The 26597-nt window shown below is 34.7% G+C and overlaps 4 protein-coding genes across 9 annotated transcripts; 2 read left to right on the top strand and 2 right to left on the bottom strand.

Annotated features, from left to right (window-relative positions):
• Positions 1–631: 631 nt before the first annotated feature.
• Positions 632–4311, top strand: LOC123224745 (protein Iojap, chloroplastic). The gene is made up of 5 exons (XM_044648451.1): positions 632–976; positions 2119–2245; positions 2922–3060; positions 3176–3264; positions 3815–4311. Exons 1-5 carry the CDS (start codon positions 722–724, stop codon positions 3934–3936), a joined length of 732 nt encoding a protein of 243 aa, XP_044504386.1. The 5' UTR covers positions 632–721; the 3' UTR covers positions 3937–4311.
• Positions 4312–4495: 184 nt separating this feature from the next.
• LOC123224695 lies at positions 4496–9231 on the bottom strand. 2 transcript variants are annotated; one of them, XM_044648398.1, is made up of 4 exons: positions 9056–9231; positions 7137–8234; positions 5695–6069; positions 4496–4838 (listed from the first exon to the last, which is right to left on the bottom strand). In XM_044648398.1, coding segments are annotated over exons 2-4 (1422 nt in total). In that variant the 5' UTR covers positions 8182–8234; positions 9056–9231; the 3' UTR covers positions 4496–4836. The 2 variants fall into 2 exon arrangements, with proteins under 2 accessions (XP_044504333.1, XP_044504327.1); XM_044648392.1 differs by having other exon boundaries at positions 5689–6069; positions 9056–9230.
• Positions 9232–10249: 1018 nt separating this feature from the next.
• LOC123209078 (serine/arginine-rich splicing factor SR45-like) lies at positions 10250–16922 on the bottom strand. The gene is made up of 12 exons (XM_044626856.1): positions 16571–16922; positions 16062–16130; positions 15160–15245; positions 13314–13360; positions 13159–13239; positions 12905–13070; positions 12600–12813; positions 12449–12514; positions 11892–12005; positions 11307–11373; positions 11189–11226; positions 10250–10590 (listed from the first exon to the last, which is right to left on the bottom strand). Exons 1-11 carry the CDS (start codon positions 16795–16797, stop codon positions 11218–11220), a joined length of 1146 nt encoding a protein of 381 aa, XP_044482791.1. The 5' UTR covers positions 16798–16922; the 3' UTR covers positions 10250–10590; positions 11189–11217.
• Positions 16923–19129: 2207 nt separating this feature from the next.
• On the top strand, positions 19130–26312 carry LOC123224892 (protein NARROW LEAF 1). Of its 5 annotated transcripts, none has more exons than XM_044648665.1 (7): positions 19130–19391; positions 19566–19650; positions 21004–21752; positions 21902–22045; positions 22366–22606; positions 24935–25435; positions 25579–26312. In XM_044648665.1, exons 3-7 carry the CDS (start codon positions 21012–21014, stop codon positions 26010–26012), a joined length of 2061 nt encoding a protein of 686 aa, XP_044504600.1. In that variant the 5' UTR covers positions 19130–19391; positions 19566–19650; positions 21004–21011; the 3' UTR covers positions 26013–26312. The 5 variants fall into 5 exon arrangements, with proteins under 5 accessions (XP_044504600.1, XP_044504609.1, XP_044504591.1 ...); XM_044648674.1 differs by lacking the exon at positions 19566–19650 and adding an exon at positions 20204–20289; XM_044648656.1 differs by lacking the exon at positions 19566–19650 and adding an exon at positions 20223–20289.
• Positions 26313–26597: the final 285 nt, after the last annotated feature.

Consider the following 26597-nt stretch of genomic DNA (forward strand, 5'->3'; position numbering starts at 1 on the left):
AATATTTTAAAATCAAACTCTTAATTTATCTAATTTGATAGTTATATGGTTGGGTCACTAGACTTAAAAGTTTTACCTGCTCTATGTGAGTAACTTTAACTCTGGTGAAGTTTATCGTTACAAAAAAAAAAAAAACCTCTATTAAGATAAATTGTGGAAAACCAATAACATCATCATTTAAAATATCAACGAAACTATATACACACTCTTTTGAGTGTACAACTGTATATACATATAATATATTATAATATAATTAGTTGATTTTGAATTAATAATAAAATAATACATAATCACATAATAATAGATTTTTTGTAAACCTAATATTTAATTATATAATAATATTTTATATATATATATATATATATATATATATCTAATTATATATTTAAAAAAAAATATACATGATATTAATCTTAAAATGTAAGATTAGGAGATATTGTTATAATTTATCCTTTGTTTTTTAACACAAAAATTGTATTTGGATTCTGTATGTAACCGGGCTCTTGGTAATGGAGATTATTTTGGAATGGGCTAATGGCAAACAAAGATTGGGCCTAATAATGGCGGTCCACCCTTGACAGAAAATTGCTACGCTACGGCATCTCTCCTGTTATAAGTTACAAAGATTGGGCTCTTTCTAGCTTGTAAGATATTTGAAAGAGTCTCTTCTAATCTTCAAAAATCTCCCACTTTCATTACGTACAAGTTATCAGAAGCAACTATGCCAATCTCTGCCACTCTATCCATTTCCAGCGGTGTTGCCGGAACCTTACTTTCCGTTGAGTTCCAGCAACTGGATCGTGTTGAAATCAAGCTCTCTCAAAACCCCAGAAAGCATTGTATTTATGGACACCGTTTTCCAAGTTACAAGTGCTTTTGGCAAGTGCCCAGAAGCGGAAAGTTGAAGAATTTCAAGCCTAGAGAGTTGCCTTTTCATTTTGCTTACGGAAAAGACGCTGAAGATAGATCTCTTTCGGTATAGTACTGCTAATTTTTGTTTGTTCTGCTTCAACTGGCTTAAATTGCTGAGGAAACTAAAGTTTGTTTAAGAAAGTTGATTGTTTTGTTTTTTAATTCATATACTGATAATTATGGAGGATGAAAGATTTTTTTATCAGAGTATAAATAAATTCTTGAGTGGTGAAAGACTTGTGATAATGGAAGAAATGGATTATAAGATTTTTTTTCCCTGTGTCTGTTCTTATGAGCTTTGATGTAGGAAGGCACAGTTTAACTGAATCAAATAGTTGTTTTTGGATTGTATTTTCCTTATTTCAGTCGAAAGTTTGTGAAAGTTATAAGACCTATATATTTGAAATACTTGTCCTTGCTTCTTTTGGTTTTCTAAAACTTGTGAGAACTTAAAATTTGAAAATTTTCTTTTGCTGTGTAAGAGTGACTGAAGTATTGGGGAAGAAGAAGGAATAAATATCTATTTCCATTTTGTTTTGGGATGATTTGGATATTATTGTGAGTTGCATTGTTCTTAGAACTTTATGTGAATGGTTGTTAGTCTCAATTACTAAACAATCGGTTGATGTGTAAAGTATTTACACTCCACTGCAAGATGATGTTTTAAATAGTAACCTTTTCATCTTGGAAAAGCCAAAGCAGTATTTAACAGTAGTGAAACCTGTTGCTTTAACCCAATTATATATTTTCTTAGTTATGCAATAATATTACATATGCATGAGCAAAGTCAATAGAATATCACATTTCCAAGTATTGCAATATATAGGATTTGAAAATTGAGTATTCTAGGTGTTGGATATTAGGTTGTGGTTTTGAGTTGCAATTAATGCATGTATAGTTTCCAAGAAAATGGATGAAACTATACAAAACTACTGGTCTGTACTGTGGTTAGATGAGGAGGCTTTGGGGTACCATTAAAACAATAGGCTCTATGAGATGATTTTGATCATGGATTGAAGCTGTGGTGCCATTAAAACAATGGTTTTAACAGCTGTGTATTAGGAAATAGATAACTAGATTTGGTGTATTAGTTCTGAAGTTAAATATGTTATATAATTCTGTGACTTAATCGTTAATTCTGTTTACAAATAATTTTTTGTACTTATTAAAAATGTTGTAACATGACTTGCTTGATGTATATTGCAGAATCTGAGTGAGGATACCGATGAAATGTTTGATGAGTTGTTTAAAAAATATGGAAAAGTTGTATTTAGGAGAAATGACCAAAAGCTTCCAAGTGCTGAAGTTGATGATGACGTAGAAAGCTTATCATGTAAGTCATCCCATAATTTACTGGAGTTCTTGTCAGTGGCACAAAATTTGCATGGTTTTTGTAATTCCCATCACATTTTAGCCTTTAGACAATATGAGCTTTGCTTCATTATTACGTTCCCATTTAGATTATGATTTCCATTGCTCTTGTTGCTATTACATCTTTGATTGTTGTCAGGATGTATCATTTTGACATTAAATGTTTACATCTTATGTTATGAGCTTGAATTTTTGCACAACTGACCCCAATGGCCCTTACAAGAGAAAAGGGTTTGTCATAGCTAAACAGTCAATATACAGTGAGTTTAGCAAGCATGGTATGCTGCCTAGAATTATTTTTGCTGTTCTATATCTGAGTATATATGGAGCCTTCCAAAATTCTCATTCTCACTGTCGCTGAAGCTTCCAGCATTTCTTTTAGGACCTTCTGCTTTGTCATTAATTTCACATTCTGCTCTCCGCCACATATCTTATGCCCTTCCTGGTCAATACTTCCAGCTATGCCATAGTGTGTTGCTCCTAACAAAGTGATTGTTGTATTACTGAAGCCGTGCTCCCAAACTTTCCTGTTGATGTGATTTTCCCTCACTTTAATCACCTTCATTTTATTTTGTATGCCTCACTTTTAAGTATTGGTTAAATTATAGCAAAGTGATGGTTTCCTGCCATCTCTGTAGTTGCTGTGGCAATGGCCCAAGTTGCGAGTGATGTGAAGGCTGCAGACATAAAAGTTCTCTTTGTGAAGCCTCTTGTATATTGGACCCGGTTTTTTATCATTGCAACAGCATTTTCTCGCCCTCAGATTGATGCTATTGGGTACATCAACTTTGACTTGATGATCTGTAGTCTTAGTTGGAATTGCTTATAATCAGTCTAGAGTTCAAGCATTGCTTGAGTTGACTTCCTTTTTCTCTTGGAATTTGAAATACAGGTCCAGAATAAAAGATCTAGCTGAGAATAAGTATGGAAGGATTCCAACTGGGGACTCAAAACCGAACTCCTGGACCCTTTTGGATTTTGGTGAGTGCTCTTACTTGAATGTGCAACAACGGAATATTTATAGAATTTGAAAGAAAATCATACTACACTTGTGGCTTTGATCTTCTGAAACTTAGCTATCCATTTTGAGCTTGGTTGAGAGATATATTATGACCTGCCTTGACTTTGTGCTTCCTTATCTATCGATCTAGAATTAAAAAGCCATGATGAAGTGGGCTGCAGAAGATCATATTATTTTGTTGTGTAATTTTAGTCCACCCCAGAGGTTTCAGATGCAGTAATACATATCAAGATGACAAAATATGCAGTAGCAATTGCTCTACATTCATTGCAACCCAGAACTTTTCACTTCTGGAAAGTTAACTGTTTCTCCAGATTTATTTGCTTTTACTGGTGGAACTTTGTAGAAGCCTTTTAGTTTAATTGGTGCAAGTCTTTCTAAACTGAACAAAATTATGGTCATCTGACATGATGCCCTAAATCCATCATTGAAAATTCCTTTGTTATTTGTAGATATTTAACTTCAGTATGCTGAAAAATTAATTTCTGTTGATTTCTGTCTTAATTTCAGGTGATGTCGTAATCCACATTTTTCTTCCAGATCAGAGAGCCTTTTACAACTTGGAAGAGTTTTACGGAAATGCAACTCCAATTGAGCTGCCCTTCGAAAAGCAACCCCCATTGCAGAGTTGAGTTACATCAAAAGCTTGTGCTGATCAATGCAGTGTCGGCCAGCTTTTAGGGAGATAGATTTCCCCTCCAATCATTTCCATCTGCTCAAAGAATCTGATCTGAAAACCTGCAGAGGGCCTGCACATTGTTGATTGTCCATTTATGGACATGTATGTGCTTGAGATGATCATTCACTAATCAACGATGGGCTATGAGAATGGTGCAATGTTGTAACATCTCAGATCTAATTATTTCTGTTCCAGTTTAGAAGAAATATAACTATTTCTTGTTCAATTAGAGCATTAAGGGGTTTGATAAATTTTGTACCTCTGAAAAATGCAGCATTTGATTCAGAATGGCTCCTCAATAATAAGCAATGAAGAAGGTTATGAGAGATTTAAGCAGTGTGACTATAATGTTAAATGTTAAACACTACTTGATCTTAAAATGACTTTCTCACATAGATCAATACGTTAAGCTTACTTAAAACAATATATATTGCAGATTTTTGCTATCTTCTATTCATTAGCAACTGAACTGAACTGATGTTTAATTCTCAACTACGCCTTGAGCCATTAAATCCACAAAATTCCTATTATTATTTAATTTCTTCTCCAGTAAGTATAGTGCTCACAAAGCAACACCTTAAAAGATCCAACAAACAAGGAAATAAAAAAGATTTCCCATAAACCATTCTATCTACAATCTATCGCTGGTTTACAATTACAACATGTATTATAACTCTTACACCAACTGCAGAAACTGGAAAATGGAGCAGTGATATACCCAAGAGAGGCAATTAATCCCAACTAAGCATAGCAACCATGACAGAAACTGTAATCAGTTGAGATAATTTTCAGCAATCCATGTAGTCACAAGCTGATCAAAGGTGTCCACATATCAGATATTATGGACATCCATTCCTGCAGACACACAAATGAACACACAATCAGTCATGGCAACCAAATGCCAGGAGGAAAGAGTAAATTGAAAAACAAAGTTACAAATTAAAACAGGGAATAAGAAGGCACGCCAAAAACCCACCAAAGATTATACTACAAAAAAATCAAAACAGAAAATAAGAGATTTCATTGATCATACACAAGACCTGAGCATCCATCCAATGAAGTAGTTTAACAATGACAAAAACATTAAATCAGTGAATAATCTTTCAGGAGCTAATATTTATGATTAATCTTGAGATATTTAATATCCAAAAAGTGCATACTTTATCAATGTGTAACGAGAAATTCAAAAAGGAAAGGGTATAGCATTATGAGATCCAATGATCTTTCAAGCCATTCAAAGCACAATTATATGAATTAAGACAATATAGCATGCCAAAGTTCTCTCATACAAATATACAAGCACTTGAACAGATGTGTTCACAGATTGTATGTGGACCTATAGTACCAATCCCCAATTACACTTTCTCTGATATTAAATACTACAATTACCAGAGACCTTATGTTTTTTTCCGTTTACTTGTGCATAAGAATTTCTATTTGCATATCAATCCTGACACAACGAGTTTGTCAGTAGAATACACAGCATATAAATTAGCGATTCACAATAATCAGTCCAAAAATCCTTTTCTCGAAAAAGGTTAATTCTGCTAAAAAAAAAAAAAAAAAGACTAAAACCCAATGAGCATTTAGCCAGCAAGTTATTCAAGGGACACTCTGCAGTGTGTGCACTTGAGTAACATGAATGATATAAGTACAGTGAAAGAGACATGGTTATGCAAATTTGAAACTTGAACAAGAGAGTTACAATTACAGTTAGCTGAGTGTTGACTGGCCTGCCCAGGTTCAGATGGGCTTAACTCCATATCGTGAGTGGCTGTCCAACCAGGCTCATAAGCTTCAAGAAAACTAATCTTTGCTTTATTTGGTAGATCATGGGGATGAACAAATGGCACTCCAGCTGGCCATTTGATTTCCATTCTCATATTGGCACACGGGCTGTCAAGAGCATGAATGTGGCTTTCACACTCCCTGAGGTTACAGAATCTGAGCTTGATGCCCTTCTTATCTGCAATGTCCTGAACCCTCTCCTTCAGAACTCTCTGAGCCTCCAACCGTAACCTCTTGGAAGGTGGCAGAGGTTTGCATCGCGAATTATTCTTCCTTCTCATCAATGGCTTCATAGATCCTGTACCAGCATTTCATCGATCCAAGGACCTGCTGTTAAAAGCTTCTCACTAAGAACTTTATTAACAAGAACATTTTATTAGGACTATGATCTAAAAAATTAAAAAACTCTTAAAAAACCTCTGATGGCAGAAGAAGATTAAATACTAATCAACAATTCTTTTCTTACCAAGACACCTGAAGGAGATGATACAGGAAAATGGTAGCAGAACATATTTTCTTGGACACCTTTTCAGAATGGCAAACTTTAGAGTTGGTGCAGTCTGATCTATTAAATTTAGTAGGCTTTCTTCCCTTTATAAGATTAAGCTTTATATTAACAGGCACATCTTGTAAGCTGATATCCAGGATTTAATCCTTTTTAAGTACTTTAATTGCAGAAAATAATTATTATATTCTAATTATATACAGATGACATCAACCACAACCTCTCTCTTTACAAACCAAACATTGATCAAGTTATTTGTGTAGACATTTTTAAATGTATACAATTTTACAGAGGCAAGCCTCAACTATGGAGAAATCAGAGGACAGGCCGAAAACAGATACACAGCTACTTTCTGCTTATAACTAACAATACAATCTAAGTTCAAAATTACCAATAAAATTCTTAATTAAAAAGGAACAAGTTAAGAGAACCTATAGATGTAGCATAGTAACAATCTAATGAAGATAACATGCACTGTCCAATTCCATAGTGAATGTTAACAGCTCAGAAACATGAACATGGGCATAAAAACAAATGCATGCACATCGTAAGAAAATAAAGGAAGAATAGAGGCCTTGTTGACAATCAATAAATATTCGATGCAACATGATCCAAACCCAAGATCACCACTTAAGTATCCTTCTCCCCATTCCCTGTATTCATTGACTTTTCAAGTTCTTGTATGTAAACTGAGTAACACGTGAGCAGAAATAGATTTACAACGTGAAATGAAAAGCCCCATCATAGCAAGAAAGACAATCTATGAAAGTAAATTGTATCCAAATAGTGGCAGAAAATTTATCAAAATAACTTTTCTAATCAAGCAAAGCAAAGATGAATGTTGCTATAATTCTACTTACCATCTTGGGCCGTAGGGAAACTGAAACTCTGGAAACTTTGCCTGTTAAAGAGCTGATCTGTTGGATGAGATCTCTGCATGAAGTCATCAACTGGTATGGGAAGCTGGAATTGAGCTTCAACCCCATGACCAGCTGCTCTCATCTCAGAACAACTGAGACTGCTCATTGATTTAGGCATGAGTTTGAATGCCAATGAAAATCTTCCATACATGTTACCCTGCATGTTATTGATCTCCGTTCTGTGCAGTGCAGGATTGACATAACCAGCAGTTGCTTGATAGAGTGCAAGTCCAGGGAAAACAACAGCTTCTTGCGGGCCAAGATCTCCATCCACAAGGACCCACCGACCATTAAAGTCCCTTACATGTAAACCTGCCTTATCTGATTTAACAATAGAGACAAGGCTTTTGTCCACATTATGGTCATGATCAGGAAACATAACCAACTGGCCATCCTCTTGAGTTGTTAAATTATGGTGTTGTGCTTCCTGAAATGATGGCCTTGCATGGCAGCAAACAGACAATACTGAAGATGATATCTCCCGACTTCTCAAGGGAACATTGTCAAGAACTTCAGTAAATGGAGAACTACGCAAGTTCAAATAGTAGCTGATTGCATCCAAGATATCACGAGCTGCCTTGCCAAGCAAAGAAAATAGGTCTGGCAGACCAGCTGGAGGGAATTCCAATGAGTTGCTAGCTTCTGAAGGAGTTAGGCCAGGTCTGTAATCATATGTTTCATGCCACTGTTGAGGATCAGCATAGTAACCAGATGTCTTACACCATTCACGAGAATCATTTGTATAATTCATTTCTGCTGCCGGGTAGGGTGGCCTTTGATGGAAGTAGAGACGTGCAGAATCTAAACAAGATCTCAAGAGAGGCCCATCACTCACTGGAAACTGAATGATGGCAGCAGAATACTGAGCAAATGATTGTGATAGAGTCGAGACAGATAGCTTGTATGAGTCAGAAGGAAGGCCTTCAGAGGGTATTAGATCTGTGAGCTTCACACGACCAAGAGATGGCAGGCCATTGCCAGCCATGAAAACCTTCCAGTAAGCTAGCCAGCTAAGCTCAAAGAAATAGCAGCTACCCTCTGGAGTGTGGATAGCACAGATGAAAATGGAATCAGATCGGCCAAAAGTGCCAGTAATATCAATTATACAAAAAGAAATTTAGACAACAAGCCATCCCTACCAAAACTCAACCGTTTCTCACAAAATTAAACTTAACACATAGTCCTTCAGCTGGAAACCAAACATCAGAAATACCATGAATACCAATAACCCGGCAATATTTTATTCAATGCTCAATTCATGGAATTATATTTACCAGATAAAATGTTACTACTTTCTTTTTATAAGCTTGAAATTGGCCGATCCACTTACCGAACTCAAGTTATAATTTAGGAGACCAAACCCTTCAATCTGCTAGAAGAAGAAAAAAATAGCTTTTTACTAAGTAGGTCATGAGTACTTGAATCTTAGGCCTTGTGGAAGCAACTACACTAGCCTGACCCAGATTAAGCGCTTAGTTATCTAGATTATCTATTTTCAATTTTTTTTTCCTTTAATGCACCAATTCTAACCTTTGCAAATAACTAGCAAATATATGGAAAACCAAGCATTAATTGTTTTTCCCTTCTTTCTTATATTGCACGTACAAAAACCCTAAAAACCAATAAAATTAATTACTAAAATCTAAACTTCCTGGAAAATTCTAATTATGCTCACAACTTTTACAAGCATCACTTCGTTTCTAAAAAGGAACATAACTTCATTTTTTAAGTACTTTAAATGACTACCCACACTCAAACTTCTCTTCCACTATATCCCAAAAGAAAAAAATAAATAATAAAAAAAAATTCCCCCTCAATTACAAAGGTACATCGAAAGAAACCGAGAAGAGAGAGCTGACCTTGCAAGACACAAAAGATAAAATTTGAAATGCAGATTGAAAACAATTATCCGTGAATTAGGGATTAGCGCTGGAAAGATGGAATAATGAAGAAAATGTTAACAGAGGAAAGGAAGGTGGGAGGATTCTCTCCTGTGATTTACTCTACAATACCATCCAGATCTCTCCTAGTGTTGCCACGTATGTCTCTAGTGAGTCGTTACAGAATATCAGAATAGGACAAATAATGTCTCCGTCCCTCCTGAACTTTAATGAAAAGATTTTCCATCCTTTAAGTTTGTAAAAGTTTATTTATCCCATCATCCTTTTCTAATAATGAATTATGTGAAATGGCCAAAATATTAGGTTATATGAACTTAAAAAAAGGCAATTCAATAAATATTTAAAATATATAATTTTCCCCTTTATCACAATATTACGGGTTTATCCTTTTCATCTTCTCATTTTTCAATTGCTTTTTCTTTCTCATCTTTCTCCTACTCAATTATTTTCAATTCAAATAAATGTAACTCTAAATTCTTTTAGGGATTTTCTCAAAAACTTAAAAAAGTGGAAGAAAACGTGGTGTCAAACTCGAAAACAACACAAAAACTTGCGTAAGAGGTTTAGAAGCTCCACAATCTCTCCTCTATGAATAACAAGCTCTAGTACAATCTTACTTATGGTCCACCACCATCACAAATAGGGTCATAGCAAGCCAGTCTCATCGGTCTTGATGATGTAAATCTTATTACTAGAGACGAAATTTTCTTATTGCTTACATTGAAACTTCCATATCGCGGGATTCATTCACAGCTAAGTGCATAATTTGGTTGGTTGATGAGTTAGTTATTAGAAAAAGTTTGTTTTTATGATGAGTTATTTATTAGACAAAGTTAATTTTCATGTTGCGAGCTTTGAACGTATTCCCTGGTAGAGAATTGAGCATGCAGACGGGTAGAAGGAGGTGGAGGAGATAAAGTTGTTGATGAATCCAAGTTCCCAATTTGACGGATGTGAGAACGTGCTAGTGAGGATGGTGAAGATGAGAGAAGCAGGTAAGGAGAAGAAAGACAAAAGGACAAAAATAAAGAGAAAAAACTATTTAAAAAAAAAAAATAACGTTAAGTATAAATAATTTTTAAAATTAGTTTCGGGTATTCTCATAACTTTAATTAAAAAATATATATTGATAATTAAAATTTGTATTAAGTATTATAGATAGCTGTATAATTTTATTTAAATGTCAAACAATGATTTACAATGATACCAAACAAAACCAAAGGGTCTACAGTACAAGAGTTTTATTTGTCGAAAGGCAGACAATGCATAGCCTCTCCCAACCAGGCCAGCATTTTGAAAAAAATATTAACAGCAAATACATCATTGTTTTAGCAAGTCTATAGGACTTAACTTTCACATTGTTAATGGCTATTCAGTTACCCCGTTATGACAGATGGTATCAGGGAGAATGAGGGTGGCAAAAAGAGCTGAGAAAATTACCTAACTACGGTTTGGGAGGCGGTGAACTGCTGCTGCTTCTTCCCCTCAAGGGCCTACAAATTAACCAGCTCCCATTAGTGCAAAGCCAATAAAATAAATAAAATTGCATAACAAATTAAATTCACTTCATGTAAAGCTACCAATCAACTGAGTATGAGCTATGCTAACTTAGTTCTGAGGACTAGTAAATCTTTTTTACAACTGTCAAAACACCCCAGGCAAAAAAAACAAGGCATGTGCAATATTCAAAATAAAACTGTCAATCGACAGTTTTGACACATTAAGGGACAAAACTTACACCAGCAAGTATAAGTTCCAGCTAGGTCACATTCATGCTTAGAGAGAAATAAAGTTCTATGAGTTAGAGAAATTCTTTGAACTACAACAACACCTGCAAATTGGTCAGAAAACGAATTTTGCCATCCCTGGGTTCAATCAGTTGCTAAAATGCCAAGCACACTGACAGTTCTAACCAAACGGTAGTGTAGGCCCAGCCCTGCCAACTACTCTTTTCTCCCACTCACAATCAAATTCTAAAACTAGCCTTGTGTTTAACAGTGTATACAGACATACTTCAATGGATAATTTACACACAAATCTTGGGGGGACAAATGATTAGCCAAATTTGTTATATAATTGAGAGAGAATTACCTCCTAGGAATATGACTCCTTGATATCCGTCAGGGTACCTGTTACAGTGCAGAGACAGATGAAGCTATATACTAGACAACAAGCAAGAATGGTTTTTACCTCTTAAAAATACACTAACCTTGCGCGGACTAGGTGATCCAGAGGAGGATGAAGACCGCCCACGTCTTGCAGCTGGTGCACGGCCTCTTTTAAACAAAAATCATCAGCAAAATACATGTTTAGAAGCTTAATAAAGTGAAAAAAAAAAATTAAAGCAAAAACATAATATAAGGGGCAAGTTTCATAGCACTCTGTAATATGAAACATCAAAATGAGGAGATTAGAAGTTCAACTGTTTAGTATAACAAAATGGACACCAATTATCTTCTGATTGGTTTAGTTACATAGATTTTCAAAATGAAGCTAGACCATAAAGTGATATCAATTTGTTATACAGATTTCCATCTTACTAATACGTAAGTCAAAATTTTGACATAGGTGAGTGTTAAAATTCTATGCACATTCACACACTTAATTTCATCATTTAGCTATGGTCCTCAAACCAACTTAAGCCACATATATTCTACCCAAAACTAAGAACAAAACTAAATCAAGTGGAATAATAAGAGTTGTTTTTCTACTTCCACAGACCAATCTACTTCCATTTGGTTTGAAATACAAACATATACACCAACAGGATAACAATTAGACAATCAGATGTTACCTCCGTGGTGAGAGAGATCTTGAGCGAGAGCGAATAGGCCTACGAATAGGAAAGCGACTGCGTCTGCGAAGTGGAGACCTTCTTGGAGGACTACGAACTCGTCTAGGAGGAGAACTGAGTGAAATAAACTTTGCTATGAGATCAGAACCAGACAAATGAATATATAATGCATGTCCATTTTAGGAAACTAATTTCTAAATGCTAAAATTGCTTTTATAACATGCAAATTTAGAGTATGAACAGAGACATTTTCTTTCTCTTGCCCTTGTATAAAAGGCCGGAATTGGCTTTCAGTTTTACATTTGATAGTCCCATTCATATTTCCCAAATTCGAGCAAACATGGAAGTTATATCTCCAATGCTATTGTAATGTTCTTATCCAAGTAAAATACACATTACCAGTAGCACTTAGAGTGGGAATTCATTGTGCAGCTTAGGAATTGTGCCTAAACCAAATTATTCTAATTACATGTTGGTTTACCCTGTCATGGACCTCACCATTCTTGCATGCTTTCTTAACAATTGAAATTTACCAATTTAATCATTCAGTAAATTACCGTCGCCTTGGAGGAAGTGGAGAACGTCTGCGGATTGGACTACCACGCATTCTTCGAGGAGAGGCCCTACATGGACAGAAGTTAGGCTAAGGATTTAAAGCCACTCAACACTAAATAAGCAAAAATGTAATACATGTGATTATTAGCCAACCTTGCAGGGGATCTATGCCGCCTAGGTGGGGAGGATGGAGAACGACGTCTGGGAGGAGAAGCAGGTCTCCGCTTGGGAGGTGTGTCACCTCGGCGATAAGGAGACTCTGCAGGTCTACGTGGAGGAGAGTCTAGCAGTCTTCTGGGAGATCCCCCTCTTCTAAGTCCAGGAGATCTCCTCCGAGGAGAGGATGGTGGCTTCCGCTGGGGAGAAGCTGATATAAACAGCCAGATTTAAGTTTATTAGTGAAGAGGCATCAAATAAACATAATTATCCATAAAATAGATCTACAGAAAGTGGAATACATTCTCTTGGTCGCTTCAGTCCATCCTTCTCTACGTCAGCACTAGCATTGTCAGTCCTAGAAGCATCTCTTTTTGAAGCAGCAGCAACAGGCTTTGGAGGTGGTGAAACCTTTTTGGGCAGAGATAAGGTAAATTTTGCATGAACAGCATTCCCATCAATTTGGGCCTGCATAGAGGAAATCGAAAGCATAAATTCCCAACATTTCATATCTTAATAGCAATTAAATTTACTCCCAATTTTTGTTAAAACCTACACCATCCATGTATAATTGTGCCTTTTCAGCATCAGCTCTTGTCTTGAACTGAACATATCCACTTCCTCTTGGAAGATTAACCTAGAAATACAAACCAACTTCAGAACAGAGGAAATACATGAATTAAGACCATGAAAAAACTTCTATATACTTACTGCACGGTCCATTACCAGCTCCACATTTACAACTTCACCAAAATTACCTGCAAAAAAAAGGAACAAGGCCAGAACAATCATAACCTAATAGAACAGAGAAAATAAAAAACTTAGCTTGGAAAAATTCTTTGGATTTTGTAATGATAGCAGGTCCTTCAACAAAGTACAAATATTTAGGCAAGAAGATGCATAAAATAAGCATACTTAACATATACAGTATATAAGCAACATTATAATTGATTAATTACAGAATATTCAAGTTAATGTAATAATTTTCTGCAGCCCATTCTGCTGGTTTGAGGTTAAGTATTATCCAATCTGAAACAAAATCATGATGTAAGGATAGCTAACTCTTATAACTGCCAGTGAACATTGCACTACAACGAAGACAAACCACCTTGAAAAGATCCAAAACTACAAGTCAGTAGTGAACTACTACTATGAAAACTTTTTTTAAGAAATTGTCCCCCAAACTGGATAAAGCCTGTATTAAATTTAAGAAAAAGGGGTATTTTCCCTGTGAATGAAAATAATGGCTCCAGAAAAAATGCAGAACTCACAAACATAAATTCCACAATCAAAAACTTTTATTTGTTATCTGGTAGCTGCAGTTAAAAAAAAAAAACACTCCTCCATGAAAGCACTGGCCACAAAAAAGTTTTACAATTACATTGTCTACTTCTGCACTAAACCATGTGAACTTTTTATACCTTATAGCAGAATAGCATCTCTCTTACAATAGTTTCAGAAATTCATACAATTCATGTACTTAAGATGCTATGAAAGACCTTGAGAAACCAGATAGCACACAGATTTATTTCCATTATGTCTAATGTTGTGCAACAGTTTGCTTTAGAAGAACTCCCAATGAAATGACAAAAAGTTGGATTAACTTGCTATGATAAAGGTGCCAAATTTTCAATGAGCAAAACTATTCAATCAAATAAATAACCAGAGATGCTCCTAAGGTAATAGGTCCTCAGATAGTCTCAGGTACCAGGTATCAAACTGCACCATACAAAAGCAAAGAAAGGTAAACACCAAATTATTAAATTTTCATAAATTGCCCATTACAATAAACAAATTTATTATAGGTGCTACTACAGTCAACAACGTAAAAATATAATTTTAAGCAAATTTAAGAAAATGCTAATAAACGCATACAAAAGAATACTATTAATTATTATCTGTATATAGGTACTTGCTGACATCAACACCAACACATTAGTGTTTCTAAGGAAAATCCCACTTTGACTTCCAGATTATTTTGATCATTATTGGCATGGGAAAATTCTATTGATCTTTCCCTGTTACTTCTTTATTCTATCTTATTCCTTAAAAGCTTAATTCATAATTTTCATTCTATGATGAAAAAATTATATACTATTGGCAAAAATCGCCCATATGGAGAAGCTGTCTATTAAACAACCATCCAAGTGAGTACATGAACAATCAGTTGCCTTTTATCACAAAAACCAAACCTATGCCAAGCAATTACAAAATACAAATAGGAAAGCTTTGAAAAGTGCCTCATATAAAGATCTGATGGCCCCACCACTGAATAAATTTGTCACATCTAAGCAAGCATAGCAGGACATTTCCTATTCCAAGGCACAGAAAGCCCAATCTTTCAAGTAACATTAAAAGTCACTGTATTACAAAAATTCCAATTCAAAATATAGTCCAAGCACACAAAACGAAGTTCTCATCACAGGAACATAGCAAACTAATCGAAATATGACAGAAATAAAAAAAGCAGAAATAATTCACAGCCACCAAAAAGCAAAAGAGCAGCAGCAAAACTTAAATAGCAAAGACAAAAATAAAGAATATAGAGATAACATACTGAATATTTCCCTCAAATGGCCTTCATTCACATTCCTGCTAAGCGAGTCCACGTAGAGAACAAGAGAGTCATTTTCAGAAGCTTTCCTGAAATCAAGTGTATACAGTGTAGAAATTATGTCAAAAATGTTAAGTACATAGAGACGATGGGAAATGTTTTAATCTGACAGACATCTAGGCTAAAACCACATAACCAAAGCATGTTAAACTAACTCTAAGGAGAATAATATCAAACAAGCAAAATACTAGAGCAAAGTTTTTATAATAATATAAAGGCTCTACAAGATGTATAAATTACCAAAAAAAAAAATTTAAGTAAAAATCGTTAGTGCATACTTAGTCAAACTTCAAAAAGCATAAATATAGAACTGTCAAAAACAAGAACACAATTTCAGTCAATGTATTGTTTATGCAGTATCTGGTCAGCATCTTAAAAAAATCTTCATGCTTCGCAAGCATATAAAAAAATAATAATAATTACACATTTAGAAGGTACGTATCTAGGAGAATGATGGAAACATTAAAAGCCTTCTGTTTCCGAAGTAAAATTTTTAACTTTAAAAAACCTAACAGCAAAATTAACAGGTTTCAAAGATAACTTTATTAAGTGAGTATTATTTTCTCAACATCAAAAAACTAGAAGTCAATACTTAGACAAACTAATAAATATATTTTATAGCCTAAAAAAATCAGTCTCAGACAGAAAGTAAAAAAAGCTAAACCAAACATTAACACCCTGAAGCGTTCTCTACATTAAAGTATACATCGCCTGCCAACCCTCAGAAACCTTGAACTATTCCCAAGCCTAGAATTACATGAAAATGTGAAAAAGTGGAACTTCATAACTAGAAATTGAATGTTTAGGTTTCAATGGAACAAACAAGTTTAAACATTAAGTTTTACCTGGGAGGTGAAGAAGCTATTTTAGATTGAGGCAGCGGTGACCGACCTTGCCTGGCTCCTACAGCAGGACTGTGGAACCCAAGTATTTAAAAGGTAAGTTCAAACTTCAGAAGTAAAGACAATTATATTATGCCATAAAACTCTAATATTCAATTACTAAACTGTTTTTCAAATTTGTTACAATGCTAGACCGCAAAATTAGCGGATAAAAGTAATAGTTTTCTTGAAACATTCTGTATTACAAATCTGACTTGATTTATTGCCTTTTAACAAGTAATTATGTCCCTAAAACCCATTGTTAAGATAATATAATTCCCAAACAACGTAGCGATGTTTGAATTGCAAAGTGAAAAAAAAAAGGCGAATACTACCCACTGTTACTAAGATCCATCTTATGTTATCATACATTATATGGATCTTGAAAAATAGCAAACAAAAGATAATTTTGCCTCTAATTACGGGCATGCATTTCACAATACAACTAATAAAAGGGCAAAATGGTAAGTCACCTCTTCTTGCGCTGGGTGGGAGGACTGCGGCTACGAGAGCTTCCGCTACGCGAAGGAGATGAAGACGAAGAAAATGATCGGGAACGAGAAGCGGATCTGGACCGGGAGGAGTGAGAAGGGGAGCTCGACCGGGAGGAACCGGAGTAGGACCGGGAGCGAGAGCGTGAGGATGAGCCAGAACCGGAGTGTGACGGTGGCGAGGGGCGGCCTCGTGTCGGGTTCGCCATGCGAGGAGTTGAGAGAGGAAACCCTAGATAAACCCTCACTTCAGTTCAGTGGACTGTGGATATGAGAAGAGAGAAGCATGCAATGAATAGATTTAGCTCTGCCAGTGCCAAGTGCCAACGGATGGCGCAATGGGCCTGATTGGGTCTAATTTAGTAACTTAATGTTAAAATTTAACTCCCATGATATTTCCTTTATTACCGATAGAGCCAGAATCAAATCAAATTTATTTCAGCTTAAATTTCAGTTCAGTTCGAATGAATTAACCTTAAACAAGCTCAAACTCAAACTTACAAATTAAACATTTTGAAACAAAATGACATTATTTTAATCAATATATATAAAAATAACATCATTTAATAACAAACTAATTAAAAATTCAAGTTCGAAATTAGTCAAACCAAATTTGAGTAAAGTTTGAGCTTAATTGCAACGAACTCAAACTCTATTATATGTAAATTGAATCGAAATTTAGCTTTGCTCAATTCGAATCTAACCTTACTTACTAATTGCTTTGCTAATAATAAAATACTTTGATAATAGTAATAAGTAATTAATTTTATTAAAAAATATCAAAATAATTTTTAATTTGTTATATTTTTACTCCATCAATTCAAATAACAAATAAATCCAAAGTAAATACGAACTCTTAAATTGTGAGATAAATCAAATACAAACTGATTACATTAAATGAGCATAAATAAAAACTAAATCAAACCCATCTGAAAATGAGTCAAAAATAAATTTTATTTTATTTAATTCGAAACCTATCCTATATGATCACTTCCATTGAGTAAATCACATATATCGATATTTATACCAAATCTTCTATTGTCTATTAAAATAACAAATTTTTGCCATTCCCAAATCACTTTCTCATCATGGATGTACAATTTAAATAAAAATAAACAATTTTTATCAACAAAAAAATCAATAAACTCGTAACTCAATCAGATATAAAATAAATTATTAAAATTGAAATAAATATAAAAAAAAAAATTCTACAAGTGTGACACTCTACACTAATTTTTTCACACCATTTTATTCAAAAAAATCATTGACAATAAATGACCTATTAGCGTAAATCCTTTATCTTAATCAGGTTTAATTTCGATTAATTATCCTTTTTATATTAGGCAAAAAAATCTAACATTATTCTAATGGGTATATGTGCAACTCTATTCTAATGGTTATGTTCCTATGATTTTTAGAATGTTAGCTAAAATCTTATTTAGAGATTCCAAAAATAAAGTTAATTTAATTAGTTTCCTATAAAACCCCTAATGGATTCTTTAATAATAAAAATTACCCAAAGTTTAAAAAATAATAAAAATTTGATTATCATGAGTAGACACATTTGTAGGTTATATCGAACTAAATTCGATGCGGCTTCTAGTGCTCGCGGATCATATGGTGTAAAGGCCCAGTAGGATAAAGTTTGGGGCACAACCTAGGCCTTTGGCTGCATATCCATGGACCTTCAGCACACTGGTCATAGTGTTTTGTTGGCCAACAAAGCATCCAAAAGACTTTATTTTCACCCAAAGTTGGTTGAAACATAGTTTTTATTATTTAATTTTGAAAATTCTATTCACTATTTATAAACTATTAAATCTATCAATTTTAAAGATAAAATTATTATTTTATATATAATATTAAAAATAAAATAAAATTTTATCTAATTTTTTTCTTAAATTTAAAAAACTAATAATTTTCTCCTATAAGCCAAATTTAAAAAAATCAAATTTTTTCCTAAGGTTTAGTTTTAATATCCGATCACTCTATTTAGTGTCATCGTTGGCCGTCTTTTCCTCCCGACAGTTCACCTTTCTTCGACAATTTGCCTTAACAAAACTCTAACCTCTTTGATATCATACGATATTGTGGCTGGATATTGAAACAAATTATAAGAAGAAAATCTGAATTTTTTAAAATTTGATTTAAGAGAGAAAATATTAGTTTTTTAAATTAAAAAAAAATAAAATTTTAAAGAATTAAAAATTTATTAAATAAAATTTTTAAAATTAAAAAATAAAAACTTAGAAAATACCACATATTTTGGGTCAGAGTAAGTCCTTTAACCAATTTTTAATTTTTAAACGTCGGTGGGAACATGTGCAATCCGCGAACCCTAACAGGACTTGCAGAATTGTCGTTCATGCCAACGCAGGCCACACTTTTCGTATGAGCCTGGCCACTCATTAGTGAATTAAGTATTAATTGTTATAAATTTAAATATATTTATTAAATTACTATTTTTAATTCTCACAACAGTTTGTTGATAGGGAAATATATTTAATAATTTATTTAATAAACAAAAAATACCTGACACTGACTAACTTTACCACATCGTCGCTGCTTTTGTTGATTGAACTATCGATTTCGAAGTTTTAGCTTTCGTGGTTGCGTCCGCCAAAATCAAAACCCAAATAGTTCTTCTTTTTTTTTTGTCTCAGAAAATAATGTAACTCACCCAATCTCTGCAATTTCCCAGCTTCATCTTCCTCAAATTAAGTTCCTAAACGACGTGTTTCACCTCTAAATTGAGCCCACGTCTCCTCTTCATCTTTTTCACCACCTTTTCAACATCTCATCAGTGAGTCTTCTTCTTCTTTTCATTCCTCTTTTGCGCCCTTTTCATGCTTAGATTTACTTGTTTTTTCCTTCCCGGGTTGCTTCTTTTTGTTGCTTGTTGTTTGTAGTTGTAGTTAATTTTGTATATTTTTTGCGGGATCTTGACGATTTTCTTTGTTGTGAAACTTTTGGATAGATAGGAGCGATAGTTTTACTGTTGAGTATGAAAGGAAGAAGCTTTTCAGTTCAAGAGATGAAATTTGTTTCATACACATAACACGGTACACTAGTAAAATCACATGGTGGAATAAGAGAAATGCTAATTTTCTTTTGGCCCCCGTTGGTGTTGTGTAAAATATATCCCAAGTTTTCGTCTTGAAGTTTGTTATAGTTTAAATAGTGTTGTTTGGGTACTTTACTAGGGGCTTTAAGCCTAAGTTATTACAGGCTAGTCAACTTTGACTTGATGATGGAATATATTTGATCAAGAATATTATGTTGAAAGCCTAACTGATGAGAGGCATACCAAAATTTATGTACTATTTCGGCAATTTTTTTTTTCTTTTTTTCCTTTTTAAACAATTTATTTTAAAACTAAAGTTTTCGGAATACTGTTTAACATTGTATCAGAGTCAGGTTGACTAAGGGGCCTGTGTTCAAAAGTCCCATTTTCTTAATTTATTCACTGCAAAGAGCAAGTAAGCAAGTTTTCAAGTGTTTGGGGTTGTGTAATTGGATCCAAAGTTGTAGAACTTTTTGTTTTGTTAAAAGATAGAGAACAAATATGGCGGAACTTTTTGTCCTTGTTGGATGACTTTGCTTTAATTTCTTCAGTTTTGGATTTTGTTAATAGAGATGCAACTCTGACTTTTCGAGCATTCCTCTCGATACATTTTTGGTGGATAAACCTTATTAATAAGGTATCTTTTGTACCATCTGTTGGTTTGTCAATTTTCAATAGGTAGATGTTTTAAATGTTTTTTGCTTTAAATTCTCTTAATGATTTAGAGCCTTTTTTTATTTGTATTGGGGCCTTAATGGATTTCATGTAGGATTTTGCAGGGGCAAATCACACTGTATTATTATTATTGTAATTGTTGTTGTTATATTCATTACTGGTATATTGATTCAAGCATGGAGATGTATGCTGGCACTGGGAGTGAGTTGACTTGTTAATGAATGAGAAATTTGTTGGACCAGGGGTGGATAAAAACAATTAATTTAAGAGCAGAAGAGTACTGCATTTTGCAAATGGTGCAATGTTGTTATTATAAAATCATGTGTCATAGTTGAGGACATTAATTTGAACATCTTCCATTTCCATGTTTTCAACTTGTTTTCATCCAAGGATTTTTACCTTAGCTAGTGTGCGAAGTAGACTACTTCATTCTGGTTCTTTTCAAACTTCGATATAATTATCAAAGAGTATTTATATTTTTTCAGTTGAGAAAGACATTTCTGTTCGCTTCTTCATCAGTTGTTTTTTCTTGCCTCCTCTTTTTTACTTTTCAGCCTTTATGCAATTTTTTGCATATTTATCTTTCATACATGTTTCTTTCTTAATTTTTTTTGGCTAAAACTTATTATTGAATAATGTTCATCATTCTTGATGTGTTTTTTTGGGTCTTATGTAGCTTGCTAAATGGAGCAGACCAGAGTTAATACAAGGGCTCGATATTCTGGTTCTACACCCTCAGAAGAATCAGCTTTGGATTTTGAAGGAAATTGTTGTAGTCATCCTAATCTGCGTTCATTAGGCTCACCAACGCTTCAACCGTTTGCTTCAGCTGGACAGCATTCTGAGAGCAGTGCTGCTTACTTCTCATGGCCTAGCAGAACTGATGCCACTGAAGAGAGGGAAAATTATTTTGCCAATCTACAAAAAGGGGTGTTGCCTGAAAATCTAAATAGATTACCAAAAGGACAGCAAGCAAATATGTTGCTGGATGTTGAAGAATCAGCTTTGGATTTTGAAGGAAATTGTTGTAGTCATCCTAATCTGCGTTCATTAGGCTCACCAACACTTCAACCGTTTGCTTCAGCTGGACAGCATTCTGAGAACAGTGCTGCTTACTTCTCATGGCCTAGCCGAACTGATGCCACTGAAGAGAGGGGAAATTATTTTGCCAATCTACAAAAAGGGGTGTTGCCTGAAAATCTAAATAGATTACCAAAAGGACAGCAAGCAAATACGTTGCTGGAGCTGATGACTATACGGGCCTTTCATAGCAAAATCTTGCGATGTTACAGTCTAGGCACTGCAATAGGGTTTCGTATTAAACGCGGTGTGTTGACTGACATACCTGCTATTCTTGTTTTTGTCTCCAGGAAAGTTCACAAGCAATGGCTCAGCCCCATTCAGTGTCTACCCACTGCCTTAGAGGTTAGGAAATGATGCTCAGTTTTACTTTCTGTCCTACTTTTTTGGTCTTTCATGTGTTTTCCAGCTGTGCACAAGGAGATTGGGGCTCCTCCATTTCCATTTTTCCTTACTCAGCTTTATTAATAGTTGATATCTTAATTTCTAATCAGGGACCCGGAGGTGTATGGTGTGATGTGGATGTGGTAGAATTTTCATATTTTGGTGCACCCGAGCCAACTCCCACAGAACAGTTGTACACTGAACTTGTGGATGATTTGCGTGGCGGTGATCCCTGTATTGGTTCAGGCTCTCAGGTATTTCAAAGCCCCTCTGCAACCTTCCCCTTTCTGATATACCAGTAATAGATGAGAACAGGAGAGTTTTTTTCTCTCTGTAAATGAGTCTGGCTCTCGGGTATTTATATTATTTTTTTTCTTGTCTAGTATATCATTTTGATTATCCACCAGTAGCAGCATGGAATCTAAGTGAAAAAGAAATAATGCTTCTTTTTAATCTGTCGTTAATTTTTGCTAATGTACCAGTATTCATGCATGTCCTTTCTGTCCATGTCCATCTATTATCTTTTCTTTTATATGATGATTGTTAGTAATACACTACATGTTGCTTTTTTCAGGTAGCAAACCAGGAAACATATGGAACTCTAGGTGCCATTGTCAAAAGCCAAACGGGCACTAGACAAGTTGGTTTTCTAACAAATCGTCATGTTGCAGTTGACTTAGATTACCCAAATCAGAAGATGTTTCATCCTTTGCCTCCAACACTTGGCCCAGGGGTATATCTTGGTGCAGTGGAGAGAGCAACTTCATTCATCACAGACGACCTTTGGTATGGCATTTTTGCGGGAATGAATCCAGGTAAGGCTGTTTAAAGTAATATACAATTAGCTTTGATTAGAAACTTCAAGTTCTCTGTAGATTCTGCCCTAAGTATATTGCAATGAGTCAAACTTCCATTTTTCACTTGTTTTGCAACTATGCTAAGTAAGATTACGAAAATGCCCAATGAATTGGTTTTAGTAGAATTGGAGGGTTATAAGTAGGTATTTTGCACATATATTTCTGTGTCCATATTATCTAGAGAAATTTAACAGAGTTTGTGATGAGGTTTCAGTTCCTACTCACAACGCGCCCTTCTACTCAGAAGTATTTAGAATTAGAATCAATTACTGCTTGTTATTATCGACAGTTGAAATTGTAACAATGAATTACGAGACACAATTGAAACTGAAATTCTTATTGAATATTGTTCAACAATTTCAAATCAATTATTACAGACACCTCAATTGCTTTACTACATTGATAAGCAACACCACACTCATCTATGAACCCTAATTCTCAGTGACGCTGGAACGCCCCAGAGACCCTACCAGCTTTCCCAAGGCTGGTCCCTCCTTATTTTTCTAACTGAATTTCCCTCCCTTTTCTTGGCCCCTTCTCTCCCATTATAACAGCCTTCTCCCGCTGTTCCTTGCTGCCTCTCTCCTGAGCTGCCACGTCAGACTTGAGTGTAATGGTGGACCCCACCTTCTATTGGAAAAATGCTGCTCACCCTCCCTCTTGAGTAATCTCTATTTGTCCCTTCTGCTTTCTTCCTATCCTTCTTCCTTACGTAAACCTGGGCCCTAATAGTTTGTAATACCAGTCTTATAGAAATTCCAACCTGACCTTTTGCTTGTATGCTTAAGGCCATTCTTCTTTAGATGAAAAAAATTTTGTGTCAAATCTTTCTGTCGTTCCCCTAACAGCCACATCCCTCAGATGATGACATAGATGACAACCAGCTACATACTTGTAGGTCTACTTTGACAAGCATCAAGTCATAATAAACTAAAAATTTCAACCCATAAGTGAAAGATGATATTTTGAAAAAGGCATACATTAACATAGAAAAGGCATACTAACTTCTAGCCTTTATTCTTAAATATAAAAGAAATTGTAACTATAATTTCAAAACTTCTATAATAGAAGTCTTTGGTACATGAATGCCAAACTAGGACCTCATGCTATCTATACTGTAACAACGTATATGAAAAAACAATGTCCTATGAAAATTGTGTTTCAAAACATAATAGAATTCAGTTGCTGAAAATCCTAGTTTAGATAAATACAACCACGTTCCTGTGACCTGGTTAAACCTTTGAGTGGAAAGTCCAAAATTTCACTTTTTTTTCTGTTACAAGGCCCAAAACTGACAAAGCTTTTAAGTAACTAAGGCACCTTTTTTTTTCCTTAACACTAGAGTATAAAGCTAGTTAGATTAAGAGCCAATCCAAAACAATTATAGTTTTGAATTTTCATAAAAGGTCTAGATCATTCAGTTAAACATTCAATAATTTACGTGTTAATCCATTATTTTAGTAAATGTTCAATTCAAATATTGTCCACTGTAAGCAAGTCTAAAAACTAAATGTTAGGTCAAAACCTTAAGTTCAAAGACAGTATAATAAAGAATGATGCAATTGAGCAGGATTTGATAACACAGTTATCTAAATATGTTTTTTAAACAAACAAAATAAAAAAAAAAAATCTGAATAGTTTCACTTTTTAAAATCACTAGCCAAAACATAATCACTTAATTTAACCTCTCAATCCAAAAGTTCTACAAAATTTGGATAAGGGAACAAAATTACTTTCTCGGAGACTCAAAATTTTCTGAAGTCAGTGTTAAAGAGCATCATTACAAGTTCATTAAAAATATTCACTAATTGAAATTAACCTTTATGATTTACTCTTTGGCATAGCTCATTCCAATCCCAAGCAGCAACTTATCACTAAATCACCCATCCCAAGTCATTTGTTGGCCTGTTTTGCCTATCTAATGGAATGAATAATGTAAGCCCTTAGAAAATTAAATAAAACTTTGCATTCTCCATATGGAAAATCTATTGCGATGCTATCATGTATATAATGTTTCTCAGGATAGCTTTCCTTCTGTTCGCAGGTATCACTGTCTAGATGATTTTTTTTTAACTCAATTATGTTGCTTAAATATGTTTAAGCATTGCATATTATCAATTTCATAAAACTTCTGTTATTTTTCCCCAGTTCTCTTACTCATCTTCTGATCTTGTTTTACTTTTACTTTATATATTTGACCTTTTCATGATTGTTAAAAAAAAAAATCTGATAGCTTTCTTCATCCTGATCCCAAGACTTACTTGCTATGATTGGGTGCAACTGTAGAGACATTTGTGAGAGCAGATGGAGCATTCATCCCCTTTGCTGATGATTTTGACATGTCTACTGTCACTACATCTGTGAAAGGTGTGGGAGAGATTGGTGATGTCAAAATTATAGACTTGCAGTGTCCTATAAGAGGCCTTATAGGCAAGCAAGTAATTAAAGTTGGAAGAAGTTCTGGCCTAACAACTGGAACTGTGTTGGCATACGCCCTCGAGTACAATGATGAGAAAGGCATATGCTTCTTGACTGATTTCCTTGTTGTGGGTGAAAACCAGCAGACTTTTGATCTTGAGGGAGATAGTGGAAGCCTTGTTCTAATGAAGGGCGAGTGTGGTGAAAAACCACGGCCTATAGGGATCATCTGGGGTGGCACTGCTAACCGTGGTCGACTTAAGTTAAAAGTTGGCCAACCTCCAGAAAATTGGACTAGTGGTGTTGATCTTGGGCGCCTTCTCAATCTCCTTGAACTTGATATCATCACTTCTGATGAAGGGCTTAAAGGTAATTGCATTCTGCAATGCCTTACACAAGACTAAACTTGAGGATTAATCTAAGAGGTGCATGCATGAATGGACATGAATAGCTTGATGAACTGGCTAAAAAGAGTAAACAGTGTTTATAATGCATATTTTTGTTGTTGTTAGTGGCAGTGCAGGAACAAAGAGCTGCATCAGCAACAGCAAATGGCTCTACTGTAGGGGATTCCTCACCACCTGATGGAATGGCTCTGAAGGACAAAGCTGAAGACAAATTTGAGCCGTTGGGCCTTCAGATTCAGCATATTCCTTTGGAAGTCGAACACCAAAGCCCAGAAACGAATCCAACACTAATGGAAACTGACTTTCAGTTGGAAGATGGCATCAAGGCCGGTCCCCATGTTGAGCATCAGTTTATTCCAAGCTTCACCGGCTGGTCACCTTTACATCAAAGTAGTCCGTCAGATAAGGTAGTTTCAGAGAATCTTGCTTCCTTGAGGAATGGAAGTGATGAAGATATTTGTTTTTCATTGCAATTGGGTGACAATGAAGTCAAGAGACGGCGTTCAGACGGATCAACCAGTAAGGAAGAATCTAAGTAATCAGATTCACAGTGTAAATCAGGGAAGATTCCCATTTTGCAATTGGAACGTTTTTTGTTGACAGCAGGCTAACCTATGATGGTATGTTATGCTTCACTCCTGAGAACTTCTTGAAGTTCAAATTTCAGCTCAAACAATGGAGCTCTTACTAAAGAAGTTTGGATGCCAAGTTACCAACTAAATTTACTCAGTTAACCTAATGTGTTGTGCTTTAAAATTTTCATTGTGCCTTTTAAAGACTATTAGGCTACCCCATTTTGCAAAAAAGGGCAGCAGAAGTTGCAGCTTTTTTGTGTTTTATGGTTTATTTGTCATTTTACTTTTGTATGAATTTCTGTTTGCTATTTGCATGAATAGATAAAAGGAAGGGAATTATAAGGAAAGATGAAAATATTTAGGGGTGTAAAGAAATAAAAAATAGCTTTTGTTTATTAATTATAAATCACCACAACGTGCTGTGAGGACGAAAACACCCCTTTTTACCCGCAAGCCAAATCTAAAAGATAGAAACTCAGCCCAAAAAAAATATATATAAAGGAAAAAATATCTTTGCTAGAAAGGGACGTTTGCTTCCATCTTAAAAAA

This window comes from Mangifera indica, chromosome 1, assembly GCF_011075055.1.
Source record: "Mangifera indica cultivar Alphonso chromosome 1, CATAS_Mindica_2.1, whole genome shotgun sequence".
Classification (NCBI taxonomy): Eukaryota; Viridiplantae; Streptophyta; class Magnoliopsida; order Sapindales; family Anacardiaceae; genus Mangifera; species Mangifera indica.